The sequence below is a fragment of the Vombatus ursinus genome, unplaced genomic scaffold, assembly GCF_900497805.2.
Source record: "Vombatus ursinus unplaced genomic scaffold, bare-nosed wombat genome assembly UNPS02010548.1, whole genome shotgun sequence".
Lineage (NCBI taxonomy): Eukaryota > Metazoa > Chordata > Mammalia > Diprotodontia > Vombatidae > Vombatus > Vombatus ursinus.
This window is the reverse complement of record NW_020950326.1, coordinates 1,231,107-1,244,404: the sequence shown is the minus strand read 5'-3', so window position 1 is coordinate 1,244,404 and position 13,298 is coordinate 1,231,107. Positions and strand designations below refer to the sequence as shown.

The window sequence follows — 13,298 nt, the reverse complement described above, 5'->3', positions numbered from 1 at the left end:
CAGTGCCTGGCATACAGTAGGTGCTTAATAAATGTGTCCTTCCTTCTTTTAGTCCCCCTCTAACTTCTCATATCTATTCAGAAAAATTCATTCCACTAAACTTCCAAGTGATTTCATGTTCAGTCATAAACTAGAATGGTTTGTCAGAGAAGCTACTCTTACTTATATATTACACTAAGCACATTTGTATCCCTAACAAATTATTGCAACTTAAGCTCAAATGGTTTATATTATTTCTGAAAATGATATGTATAGATTAGTTTTGCCAACACTGGGAGGGCATATTTTAAATCTTCAACTCTCCAAAAAGTGTTTCTACAGTGTGATGCAAGTTTGGGGTAAATTCATTGAACATGAAACATTATGAAATATAGAAATCTTTGAAACAGTGCTTATGGTTAAAATGAATAAGGAGTAAAATAATAAATAACTATTATTTTTTCATGAAATTAATTTATCATTATCATTTGTGTGTAGAGGGATGAAAGAGCAAAAAGGGAGAAAGATAATTTGAATTTTTCAGACAGCAAGATGAAGATTAGCATTTATTTGTTTTTATTTTTGGTCCAGACCTGCTATTTCATTGGTGTAGGGAACAACTTGTGCAAAAAATACTTTAACAATAGAGATATCAAATTATTCTTCAACTTCTAGACTTACAGGTTTTCCTGGGACACTGAGAGTTTAAAGGTTTTCCCAGAGTCACACAGCTATTTTCAGACTTAAACACTGGTTTTGCTGACAAAAATAACACATTATCTATAGAAACTTTGAATAAATCTGCCAATTTATCTCTTGGATGGAGGCTGTTATACAGGGCCTCAGACTGGAAGTTGAGTATCATTGTAAGGCATTTCATGAAGAAGAGTAATATGGCAGAAAGAATGATGTCAAATACCTTTCTATAGATGATTGGACATTTTAAGATAACCCACATTCCTCAAATCAAAGCTGCTAAATTGACTGAGAATCATTCTTCTTTCTCTTGATTTCATATTTAATTTGAAGATATGGGGAATGAGTTATTAAATTCAAGGAATCTGCTTATGTTATCAACATTTCTGTGCTGCCTAACATCTTATTGCTTGTGCTATTTAAAACAAACAGATCATTGTGCTGGTATATTCTTATTATACTGATTGGTCATTTTTCATTGCCCCCAAAAATCTTTCAATCAGTTCTGAGACAATTCTTTCATATCTTAACTGAGAGAAAGACAAATCCAAAAATCCAAAGATGTCTGAAAAATCTCAGGACTGTTTGAGTTGGCTTAATATATATTAATTAATTAATTATATTATTATATTATTAATATAATTAATTAATTAATATATTAATATATATCCAAAATCAAAAACTATGAGAGATAGGAAAGTTCAACACCGTTTCCTCCAATCCTAACCTCATAACATTCTACCTTCATATTCCTTAGATTCTGACCTTCACATTCAGGACAGTTTGATCTAAAATATAGCACTTCCTTTCCTCTTATGTGTATATATTTAGATATACACACATACATACTGTTTTTGATAATTCAGAGTGATTTCAGTGGTAATGCTATTCCATCTGTCAATTCAAAATGCAATCTTTCTATGTAATGTCTCATTCTTTATGTCAAAAATATCAGTTAGCATTCACTCTCTGATAATGAACTTCTCTAGATTTAACCAGGATTGTCCTCAGACAATAGAAATGTAGTCTATCAATGGATCCAGGTCAAAAGTCTTTCCAACATGGTAGGAACAACTAGAGTTTGATGTTGACTGGCATGACCTTTGAGAACCCAAAATCACTCTTGCAATTAACAATCTGAGTATACTTTGATAGAAAAGATATTCTTTCAAATGGTGAATTTGGGAATAAGTAGAGGCAGAAATAATCTAGATTAAGAGGAGAGTAGGACTGGCAAATATAAATACAGAAAACAATGCAAAGGTAACAGTATAAAGATTCTTTAAGCAAGAAGTGATAATTAACCTTGGATTAAGAGTGAAAGATGCAGAATATAGCTTTCCTAGGGAATATTTTAAGAAGGATGACTTCTTATCACTAACAATTTAAGCTAGCCCTAGAAAAATAAATATAACTTGCAAAAGAAACAACAAGCTAACATTTTATTATGTTTCATTAATTAATATAAAAGGAAACTTTGTGGACAATAATCAAAAGGTTGTTCTAATGTCACTAATCCAAAAAGTTTCCAATTCATAGAAAAATACATATCATCATGTTGCTTTCCTAAGTATTTTTTCCACTTAATTATATTTCTATCAGATATTGCTACCTGCCTAAGAAAATTATTCAAGTGTTTTGCTAACTAGTCCACCGATCTTTCATACCATTGAGGAAAAATACAGCATTTTGAACATATTTGTCAAAACTTGGCAGGCATTTAATTCCATTTTACTACTTAAATTATGATACCAAATATTTTGAGCTACAAAATAAAAATGTCAAGTAAATCCAGGAGGATAGACTCTCCAAAGGAGAATTCAGTCCAAGGAGCACTGGTGGGTGAAAAAGATATTTACATTTCCTTTTTGTGTTTGGTAGGCAAGATTGCATATATTGTATTCACCAAAAGCCAGAATGAATAAAACAGTATTTTTGTGCAGTTTGCCAAGGTTCCCTACACTGAAATGAAAAAAAAAAAAAGAAAGAAAAATCTCCTGAGTATAGTTGATATTTTTTTCCTCAAAGAGAAAGTTTTCAAATAAATAATAGTGACTTAGAAAATTGTAAGAGCCCATCAGAAAATGTGTATGTGTGCAATATTTGTGCTTCATACTAACAATTGGTGATCTCACTTCTCTTTCCAGTTGTCTTTAGTAAGAGATTTTAACAAAAAATATGAAGTCCAATAAAAGAAATATCTGTCTTTGGGTAAAAAAAATGCTGAGAAAAATGTTGGACACAACTACTGCCATTCCTAATAACTCCTATGGCATGTGTTTATGAAGACACAATACCTAAGGTTAGAAAGGGGAGGTTTTTCTACTGTTGTCTGCTTTCTAATGCAAACTATATCTCATTTTTTTTTTTTGAGAAATGCCACTAAGTTTCCCCCAGGGATCCTTATTCTTTAATCCCTTTTCCTGCATTTCATCTCAGAGAAAAACATTACTAGTAATGAAGGCAAAGTAGAAAAAAACATTAAATGTATTTACACAGTATGTATACAACAGTAGATAATAGACATGCTTATCCTAAGATATTGTTAAACCAATCTATTTTTCTGGAACTTCAAGGACTTTGCTCTTATTCAATTATCATCTTGGATTGGTCTTATCATTGACAGTTGTCATAGGGCCTTAAGAGAAAGCCTAGAGCATGCTAGTTCTTGGTAAACTAGGTCTTTATTATTATTGTTGTTGTTGTTGTTGTTGTTATCATTATCATTATCATTATTTTATATACTGGACTTCTTATAGGCTGTCATAGGAGTTGAGATTAAAGAGAAAATTTTCTCTATTTATTTAATTCAATGAATTCTTGTGAAAGGGACATTGACCCTTTGCTTATTGTGAATATTCTTTTAAAAACATAAGAAATTGAATCCTACTTTTAGAATTACAAGAATAACTTCTGAATAAAGGAATGTTATTGATTAATACTGACATGTAGAATTGTTCCCTTTTGGTTCTAGCACATTCACAATTATTTACAAAGTATCATATGGAGGATAATGCAGGAGATGATCATATTTTGTGTATACAGGTAAATAATTGCACTCAATATACAAATATATTTTTTCACCTTTTCATCATCTGTTACAACATGAATTACCATAGATGTTTTCCTCTACTATCACTATATAGATGGAAGCTGGAGTGGTGGGGGGAGTCTATGTGTCTACTGCTACTCAAGTGTGTTTGTTTGTTTGTTTTTTTGGTCAGGACTCATTGCAATATGCTGACCATTTATCTTTGAAAATTCTTTTTTCAAGGTAACTTAAGAGAAACTTTGGAATGATCCCTTTTCTAGGTAAAAGTGATATAACCTTTAATCATTTTACCCATAATTCCAAATAATTGTAGTGACAAGTAAGGAATCTTAATGGTTTGCCCCATTTATTATAAAACAAATTATATAAATGTAATCATAAATGTAAATCATAATATTACAATTGAAGTGTGCCTATACCTATAACATATATGTGTATATACACATATATACACATGAATACACATGTATGCTTATATGTATGTATATATCACAACATATCCAAACTAATAAATTCTAATCTTATAACATATACATGTAACAAATACAAACTAACCCACACCTGGCTTCCTCAGAACCTCTGAAAATAAAACTGGTTGATATTTAATGTGTTCTTAGTCTTTGTTTTCATATCAACATATATAAAAACACACATATATTTTGGTTTTCCTAGCAGCATAAATATTAAAGTAAACTGGAAGTTAAAAATTTCAGGATAATGGTCTACTCAGACTCCCTAGGTCTTCTATCTTTCTTGAACAGAGAACACAAGGCTTATGGTACAATTTTATGTATGAAGAATAAATCAAATAAATCAAATCACAAGTCATTTGTATTTACTAACATATTAATCTATCACTGTAATACTAAATTTCCAGGTAATACAGAAATCATAAACCTACCATTGATCCATCTGGCCTCAGGATTATGAACCACAAACTCTTTTCTGAAGAGATCTTCTAAAGACAATCTGGTCTCTGATGAATTTGTAAGTTCATCTAAAATAAAAAGGAGGAAATTTTGGTTAAACATGTATGCATTTATCAATAATCAAACTCTAAGACAGTTTTTTTGTCTTTTTAAATGACAATGTTTTAGGTTAAAGGGATTGTTTTAAGTAGTTGAATAGTATTATCTTCATTTCAACTCAAACTTTAGAATTTCATATTAATCTGTATTTAATAGTAAAAAGCATTGTTTTTTTTTAATTTTTATGATTATGAACTTAAAGTTTTCATTTTATTTTGTAGTCCAATACATTCTATTGAAACAGATCATGAGTGCACAAATTTGAATAAGAAATAAAAATATTATTTTAAACTAATTAAAATAAATATGGGGTAATTTTAGTATGATTGATCCCAGTGAGCTATGACGTGTCGAAATTGCTGTGGTGTTTGAGTGAAGTTCAGAGAGCTATCAGTAAGTGAAACAAAATTAGAAAGTAACAGACATAGATTCTAAAAGAAAAGAAAATATAAGAAATATGAAGCATGATCAAATTTAAGATGTGTCTATTTGATATACATTTGGCTTTACATTACTTGATTTTTCTTGTATGTCACATTGATACTGCTTTCCTCCCCAGACCAGAGCTGAACAGCAAATCCAATCTTCAAATACAAGATTCCAAAGAAGTATAAAAGGGTAAACAGGAAAGAAAAACAAGCATGCTATTCAATAAGATTAAACTGCTTGCAACCCTACATATAAAGATAATATGTGTAACTGTTGAGAACTGTATCTCTATGAGGGCAGTTAGAAGGAGTATACATAAACAGAGGGTGTGGGTATAATTTGAGTTTGATGTGATGACATAAAAAAATTAAAGGGTACAAAAAAGGATTGTTCTGGGAGACAAGGAAAGGGGGAGGCAGAATAGGGTAAATTGCATCACATGAAGAGGTACAAAAGACCCATTACAGTAGAAGGAAAGAAGGGAGGGGTTGGGTGTTCCTTGAATCTTACTCTCATCAGATTTGGCTCAAAGAGGGAATAACATACACACTCAGTTGGGTATAGAAATTTATCATACCCTATGGGGAGGTAGGAGGGGAAAGGGGAAAGAAAAGGGAAGGGGGGGAGGCTGATAGAAGGGAGGGCAGTAGTAGAAATGTTAAATGCATCTTTTTCAGATCATGATGCAATAAAAATTCTGTGTAATAGAAGGCCAAGGAAAGATAGACTAAAAATAATTTGAAATTCAATAATCTAATCCTAAAGAATGAGTGGGTCAAACAACAAATCATAGAAATAAGCAATAACTTCAACCAAGAAAATGACGATAATGAGACAACATATAAAAACTTATGGGATGCAGTGAAAGCAGTCCTTAGGGGAAGTTTTATATCCCTAAATGCTTATATGAATAAAACAGAAAGAAGAGATCAACAAATTGGGCATGTAACTAAAAAAACTAGAAAAAGAACAAATTAAAAATCCCCAATTAAATACAAAATTAAAAGTTTGGATAAATTAAATGAGAAATTAAGAAAATTGAAAGTAAGAAAACTATTCAACTAATAAATAAAACCAAGAGCTGGTTTTATGAAAAAAAATAATCAATTAATTTGATTTTTAAAAGAAGAAAGAAGAAAATCAATCTACCAGTATCAAAAATAAAAAGGGTTAATTCACCACCAATGAAAAGGAAATTAAAGCAATAATTATGAGTTATTTTGCCCAATTGAATGCCAATAAATCTGATAATCTAAGTGAAATCAATAAATATTTAATAAAAATAAATTGTCCAGATTAACAGAAAAGGAAATAAAATACTTAACCCTTTTTAGAAAAAAAAAGATAATAATCAAGCCCTTAATGAACTCCCTAAGACTAAATTTTTAGGGCCAGATAGATTTGTAAGTGAATTCTATCAAACATTTAAAAAATCAATTATTTCCATTACTATATAAGTTATTTGGAAAAAACAGGCAAAAAATGAATCCTACCAAATTCCTTTTATGACAGAAATAGGGTGCTGATACCCAAACCCAGGAGGAGCCAAAACAGAGAAAGAAAAGTATAGACTAATTTCCCTAATGAATATAGATGCAAAAATTTTAAATAAAATATTAGTAAAGAAATTGTAGCAATTATCATGAGGATAATACACTATGACCCAGTGGGATCTATATCAGGAATTCAGAACTGTTTCTATATGAGGAAAACTATCAGCATAATTAATCATATCAAAAATAAAATTAAGATAAAACAGATATTTATTGGAATAGATACAGAAAAAGCTTTTTAAAAAATACAGCAATCATTACTATAAAAAACACAAGACAGTATAACAATAAAAGAGTTTTCCTTAAAATGGTAAGCAGTGTCTATTCAAAACCACCAGCAAGCATTATATGTAATGGGAATAAGTTAGAAAAATTCCCAATTAGATCAAGTGTTAAACAAAAGTGTCAATTATTACCAGTATTATTCAACAATGTACCAAAAATGTTAGCTAAAGCAATAAGAGAATAAAAAATAATTGAAGGAACTAAAATAGGTAATGAGGAAACAAAACTATCACTCTTTGAAGATGATATGGTGGTATACTTAGTGAATCCTGGACAATAAAGCAAAAAACTGCTTGAAACAAGAACTTTTATTAAAGTTGAATGATATGAAATAAATCCATATAAATTATCAGTATTTCTATATATGACCAACAATGCCCAGCAGCAAGAGATAGAAAGAGAAAGTCCATTTAAAGTAATTGTAGACTATATAAAATATTTGGGGTCTATCTGCCAAGACAAAATGAGGAACTATATCAACACAATTATAAAATACTTTTTACACAAATAAAGTCAGTTCTAAATAATTGGAAAAATAGCAATTGCTCATGGGTAGATAGAGGTAATATAATGAAAATGGCAATTCTATCTAAATTAATTTACTTATTCAATGCCATAGCAAGCAAACTACCAAAAATTATTTTATAGAGCTAGAAAAAAAATAACAAAATTCATCTGGAAAAACAAAAGATCGAGAATATCAAGGGAATTAATGGGGAAAATGCCAATGAAGGCTACCTAGCCATAGCAGATATAAAACTATATTAAAAAGTGGCAATCATAAAAAAAGCTATTTTGTACTGGTTAAGAAATAGAATAGTGGATCAGTAGAATAGGTTAGGTACAGAAGGCACAGTAGTCAATGACTATAATAATCTACTCTTTGATAAACTTAAAGACTCCAGATTTTAGGATAAGAAGTCATTATTAGATAAAAGCTACTTGGAAAACTGGAAAATAGTATGGTAGAAACTAGGCATAGATCACCATCTCATACCCTATACCAAGATAAGGCCAAAATAGGTACATAATTTAAACATAAATGGTGATACCATAAGTAAATTAAGACAGCAAGGAATAGTTTCCCTGTCAGATCTATAGGGAAGGAAAGAATTTATGACTACACAACAGATAGAGAACATTATGAAATGCAAAATCAATCATTTTAATTATATTAAATTAAAAAAATTCACAAATAAAACTAATGCAACCAAGATTAGAAGGAAAACAAAAAGGTGGGAAACAATTTTTAGAGCAGTATTTCTGATAAGGCTTCATTTCTCAAAAATATAGACAACTCAGTCAAATTTATAAGAATAAAAGTTAATCCTCAAAATTGGAACATTAATGCATTGTTAGTAGAGTTTTGAACTGAGCCAACCATTCTGGAGAGCAATTTGAAACTATGTCCAAAGGCAACCAAATTGTGCATACACTTTGATCCAGCAATACCACTCTTAGGTCTGTATCCCAAAGAGATCATAAAAAAGGGAAAGTGACTTACATGTACAAAAAATTTATAATAGCTCTTTTAGTGGTGACAAAGATTTGGAAACTGAGGGGATGCACATCAATTGGGGAATGGCTGAATAAGTTGTGGTTTATGAATGTGGTAGGATACTATTGCTCTATAAGATATGATGAGCAGGCAGATTTCTGAAAAAAACCTAGAAAGACTTGCAAGAACTGATGCTTAGTGAAGTGATCAGAATCAGGAAAACATTGTACACAGTAACAACAAAATTGTGTAATCATCAACTTTGATAGAATTACCTCTTCTCAGAAAAACAATGACTAAAGACAATTCAAAAAGACTCATGATGGAAAATGCTATCCACATCCAGAGAAAGAACTATGGAATATGAATGGAGATTGAAGCATACTATTTTCACTTTTTAATTTTTTTCTCTCTTCATTTTTCCTTTTCTTCTGATTCTTCTTTCACAATATGACTAATATGGAAATATATTTAACATGATTGTACATGTATATCTATATCAGATTGCTTGCTGTCTAGGGGAGAGAGGAAGAAAGGAGAAAATTTTGGAAATCAAAATCTTACAAAAATGAATGTTGAAAATTATCTTTACATGTAATTGCAAAAAAAAAATTATTAAGTGCAAAAAATTAATTCTGCATGAGGACACTCAGGACTTTAATGTCTGCTGTGACATTAAAATTATTAGAGATGACTGGATCTTAAAATATTAAGTTAACTGCCATTGTAGTACCTGTCTGAGACAGAGTTTCATCCCTGGTCTTCCTCATTCTAAAGCAAGCTTTCTATTTACTATGCAGTACTAGTTTCTCCAAGTGAAAGCATTTAACATCACTTGTACACACATACAAATGCTGAATTAGATTTCTTCATCATCATCATCTCTCAGATGATTCTTCATGACATTCATTGTTTGCCTTCCCAGTAATCTCTAATTGATAAATTCTGAGCATACTCCTGTGACACAACATTATGGCAAGTCTCTTCATGTGGTCATGCAGCTATAGGAAGACTTTTGACTCGTTTTTTACTCTCCTTCCTCTTTCAGTGGGAATTGATGATTGGGGTGAGAATGGAAAAAAAAGAAAAGGCCAATCCATTTTTTTGGTTGTTGAACATACTTTTGACACTTTTTTCCCATTTAGATTGTAATATAAAGGAGAGCCCTGGAATAACATAATTTATCACCACATAGGGGTGTGTGTGTGTATGTGTGCATGCATACATACACACATACATGTGTGTGCCTATATATGCATACCTATACATATGTGGACCTGTGTGGTGTTATCAATATATATACATACATACATATATACATATATATTTAAAATGTTTAAAAGATTAAACAATATTCCTTGTAACATAATCTGGATAAAAGGAAAGAAAAAAGAGTGGAGGGAGGGAGACATACTGGGAGAGAGGAATGATGAAGGCAGAAGTAAAAAAAAAAAGAAAAATACATAACCAAGCAAGAAATCAACAACAACAACAAACAAAAAAACAAACAGAAAAACAGGATAGGAAGAGAATGAGAAAGAAACAAAGAAAGAAAGGAGTATTCTGGCAAGATGATGGAATAGATCAGAAAACTTTCAGCTCTTCAGATTTCTTCCACAAAAAAAAAGGCAGATCACCTCAGGACAGCAGAAATAAATACAGGGTAAAGAAGTTGGTCTCTTAAGACAACTTGAGGAGTCCCCAAGAAAAACCTGACCCCCCAGGGGCAAAGGTTTGGCCTGAGTGAAGTAAAAACACTTTCAGGACAACTTGACAGAATCATAAACAACAACCCCTGGGGGCAGCTGCAGTTGGAAGGGAGCCTCAGTCTTAGAAACTTTCATCTCATAGATGGTGTTGGGGTCTGATGGCTGAGCAGGAGAAGATTGAAGGACCTTCCACTGTAAAGGGATGCCAGTCAAAGCTGGGATACCATTGTGGGGGAGAAGGATCTAGTATACACCTTGTGAGTGCAGTAGCTGAGGGGCAGGGAGCCTGCTGTGCACTTGAAGGAGACCAGAGTTCCTGGTTTCAGTTACAGGGCAGAGAGGACAGCTGTAGTTTGCAGCCATCAGAGGGACTGAAGGAAGTAATTTCATTTCTGGGACAGCATGATGGAGGCTCTACCCAAGGTGTGAGAGTGGAGAAGAGAGCCTAGAGTTGAGCCCTGGGACAGACCTCATAAAATAATGGGAAGAAGGTATTGAGGCTTGGGGCATTACTATCCATACTTGGTGAGTAGAACTTGATCACACTAATAGTTGCCCCCCCTAAAATAAAATAAAATACTATGACTACTACTACTAATAAAACAACAATAAATAAAAATGAGTAAGCAAAGGAGAAAGAACCCAATCATAGATAGCTACTATGGAGACAGAGAAAATCTAGGTTCATATTCTGAGGAAGAAAATGGAGTTAAAAAAAGCTACTTATTTTTTTTTAAAGAGAAACATCAAATGGTCCCAACCACAAAATTATTTCCTGGAAGAACTTTAAAAAAATAAAATAAAATAAGAGAGATTGAGGAAAAAAATAGAAAAAAAATAAGAGCAATCCAAGAAAATTACGAAAAGAAAGTCAAACAACTTGAAATAGAGAAACCAAATCTTAAGGAAGAAAATAATTCCTTGAAAACTAGAATGGGGGGGCAGAACCAAGATACTGGAGTAAAAGCAGTGATTTGCTTGAGCTCTCCTCCAAACTTTTTCAAATACCTGTAAAAAAATGGCTCTAAACAAATTCTAAAGCAGCAGAACTCACAAAAAGACAGAGTGAAAGAAACTTCCAGCCCAAGACAACCGGGATAGTTAATACGAAAGGTATATCACACAGGGTGGGGAGAGGAACACAGTTTGGCATAGGCACATAGGCAAAACAGGCCAGAGCAAACCCAAAGTAGGCCTCAGAGGACTGAATCACAGGAAGCTCTGGCAGTTTCCAAACTTCTCAACCCATGAACAGCAAAGACAACTTAGAAGGTAAGTAGGAAAGGTCACTGACTGCAGTAAGAGAGAAGCATGGTCCCAGCCCCATTCCCTGAGCCTGGCACCAGGACAGCAGCTGCTTCCAGAGCTTCCAGCCCACAGACTAAGGGGCAATCAGGTGACTGATCAGAGGAGGATTGCAGAGATCTCTTTGCTGGTGCTGAGACAGGATTCTCTTGCTTTACCTATGCTTGGATCTGGGTCACAGCTTTGGGTGCTGGTCCTGGGGCAAGGAGGAGCATTGGTGTGGTGGAGCTCATAGTAGTAGTAGAGAGGAAATACTCCTCACAGTTCCAAGGCAGAAAAGAGTGCTTGTGGTCACTCATAGACCAGAGCACAGGTGAGGAAAGGAGTAAACACCTCACCCTTGATCATACCACTTTGGAAGAACTGAAAATTTACAGGTCTGTAGAAGTATCTCTGAAAACAGCTGCACAAAACTCCCAAAGCTTGGGACAGTACATTCTCCACACTGAAAGCAGAACCCTACCTTAACAAAGAGTTTAAAACTCAAGTAATTGGCTGGGAACATGACCAAATAGCACATAAAAGTCAGACCATAGAATATTACTTTGGTGACAAAGAAGATCAAAACATACTACCAGAGGAGGACAAAAAAGTCAAAGCTCCTACATCCAAAGCCTTCAAGAAAAATATGAATGAGTCCCAGGCCATGGAAGAGATCAAAAAGGATTTTGAGAAGCAAGTAAGAAGCAGAGGAAAAACTGGGAAGAGAAATGGGAGGGATGGAAGAAAATCATGAAAAACGAGTCAACAGCTTGCTAAAAGAAACCCCCCAAAATACTGAAGAAAATAACAGCTTAAAAAATAGCCTAACCCAAATGGCAAAAGAGGTCCAAAAGGTCAATGAGGAGAAAAATGCCTTAAAAAAGCAAAATTGGTCAAATGGATAAGGAAGTCCAAAAGTTTACTGAAGAAAATAATTCCTTAAAAATTAGAATGGAGCAATTGGAATCTAGTGACTTTATGAGAAATCAAGACACTGTAAAACAAATCCAAAAGAATGAAAAATTAGAAAACAATGTGAAATATCTCATTGGATAAACAACTGACCTGGAAAAGAGATCCAGGAGAGAGAATTTAAAAATTATTGGACTATCTGAAAGCCATGATCAAAAAAAGATCCTAGACATCATCTTTCAAGAAATTATCCAGGAACCGTGCCCTGATATTTTAGAACCAGAGGGCAAAATAGAAATTGAAAGAATCTACCAATCTTCTCCTGAAAGAGATCCCCAAAGTAAAACTCCTAGGAATATTGTAGCCAAATTCCACAGTTCCCAGGTCAGGGAGAAAATATTGCAAGAAGCCAGAAAGAAACAATTCAAGTATTGTGGAAACACAATCAGGATAACACAAGATTTAGCTGCTTCTACATTAAGGGACCGCAGGTCATGGAATATAATATTCCAGAGGGCAAAGGAGATAGGATTACAACCAAGAATCACCTACCCAGCAAAACTGAGTATAATTCTTCAGGGGGAAAAATGGTCATTAGAGGACTTTCAAGTATTCTTGATGAAAAGACCAGAGATGAATAGAAAATTTGGCTTTCCCATACAAGACTTAAGCAGAACATGGAGAGGTAAACAGGAAAGAGAAATAATAAGAGACTTATTAAGGTTGAACTATTTACATTCCTGCATGGAAAGATGATATTTGTAACTCATGAGACCTTTGTCAGAATTACGTTAGTTGGAGGGAAAAAATTATAGGTATGTATATAGATAGATAGATAGATAGATAGATAGATAGATAGATAGATAGATA

General features: G+C 32.9%; 1 protein-coding gene across 1 annotated transcript in view; it reads right to left on the bottom strand.

Annotated features, from left to right (window-relative positions):
• DPP10 (dipeptidyl peptidase like 10) overlaps positions 1-13,298 on the bottom strand; it is a 934,204-nt gene that overhangs the window by 676,741 nt on the left and 244,165 nt on the right. Inside the window, exon 3 of the mRNA XM_027854721.1 lies at positions 4,629-4,724. Coding sequence (XP_027710522.1) covers positions 4,629-4,724 — 96 coding nt within the window. The remainder of the gene's footprint in view (positions 1-4,628; positions 4,725-13,298) is intronic.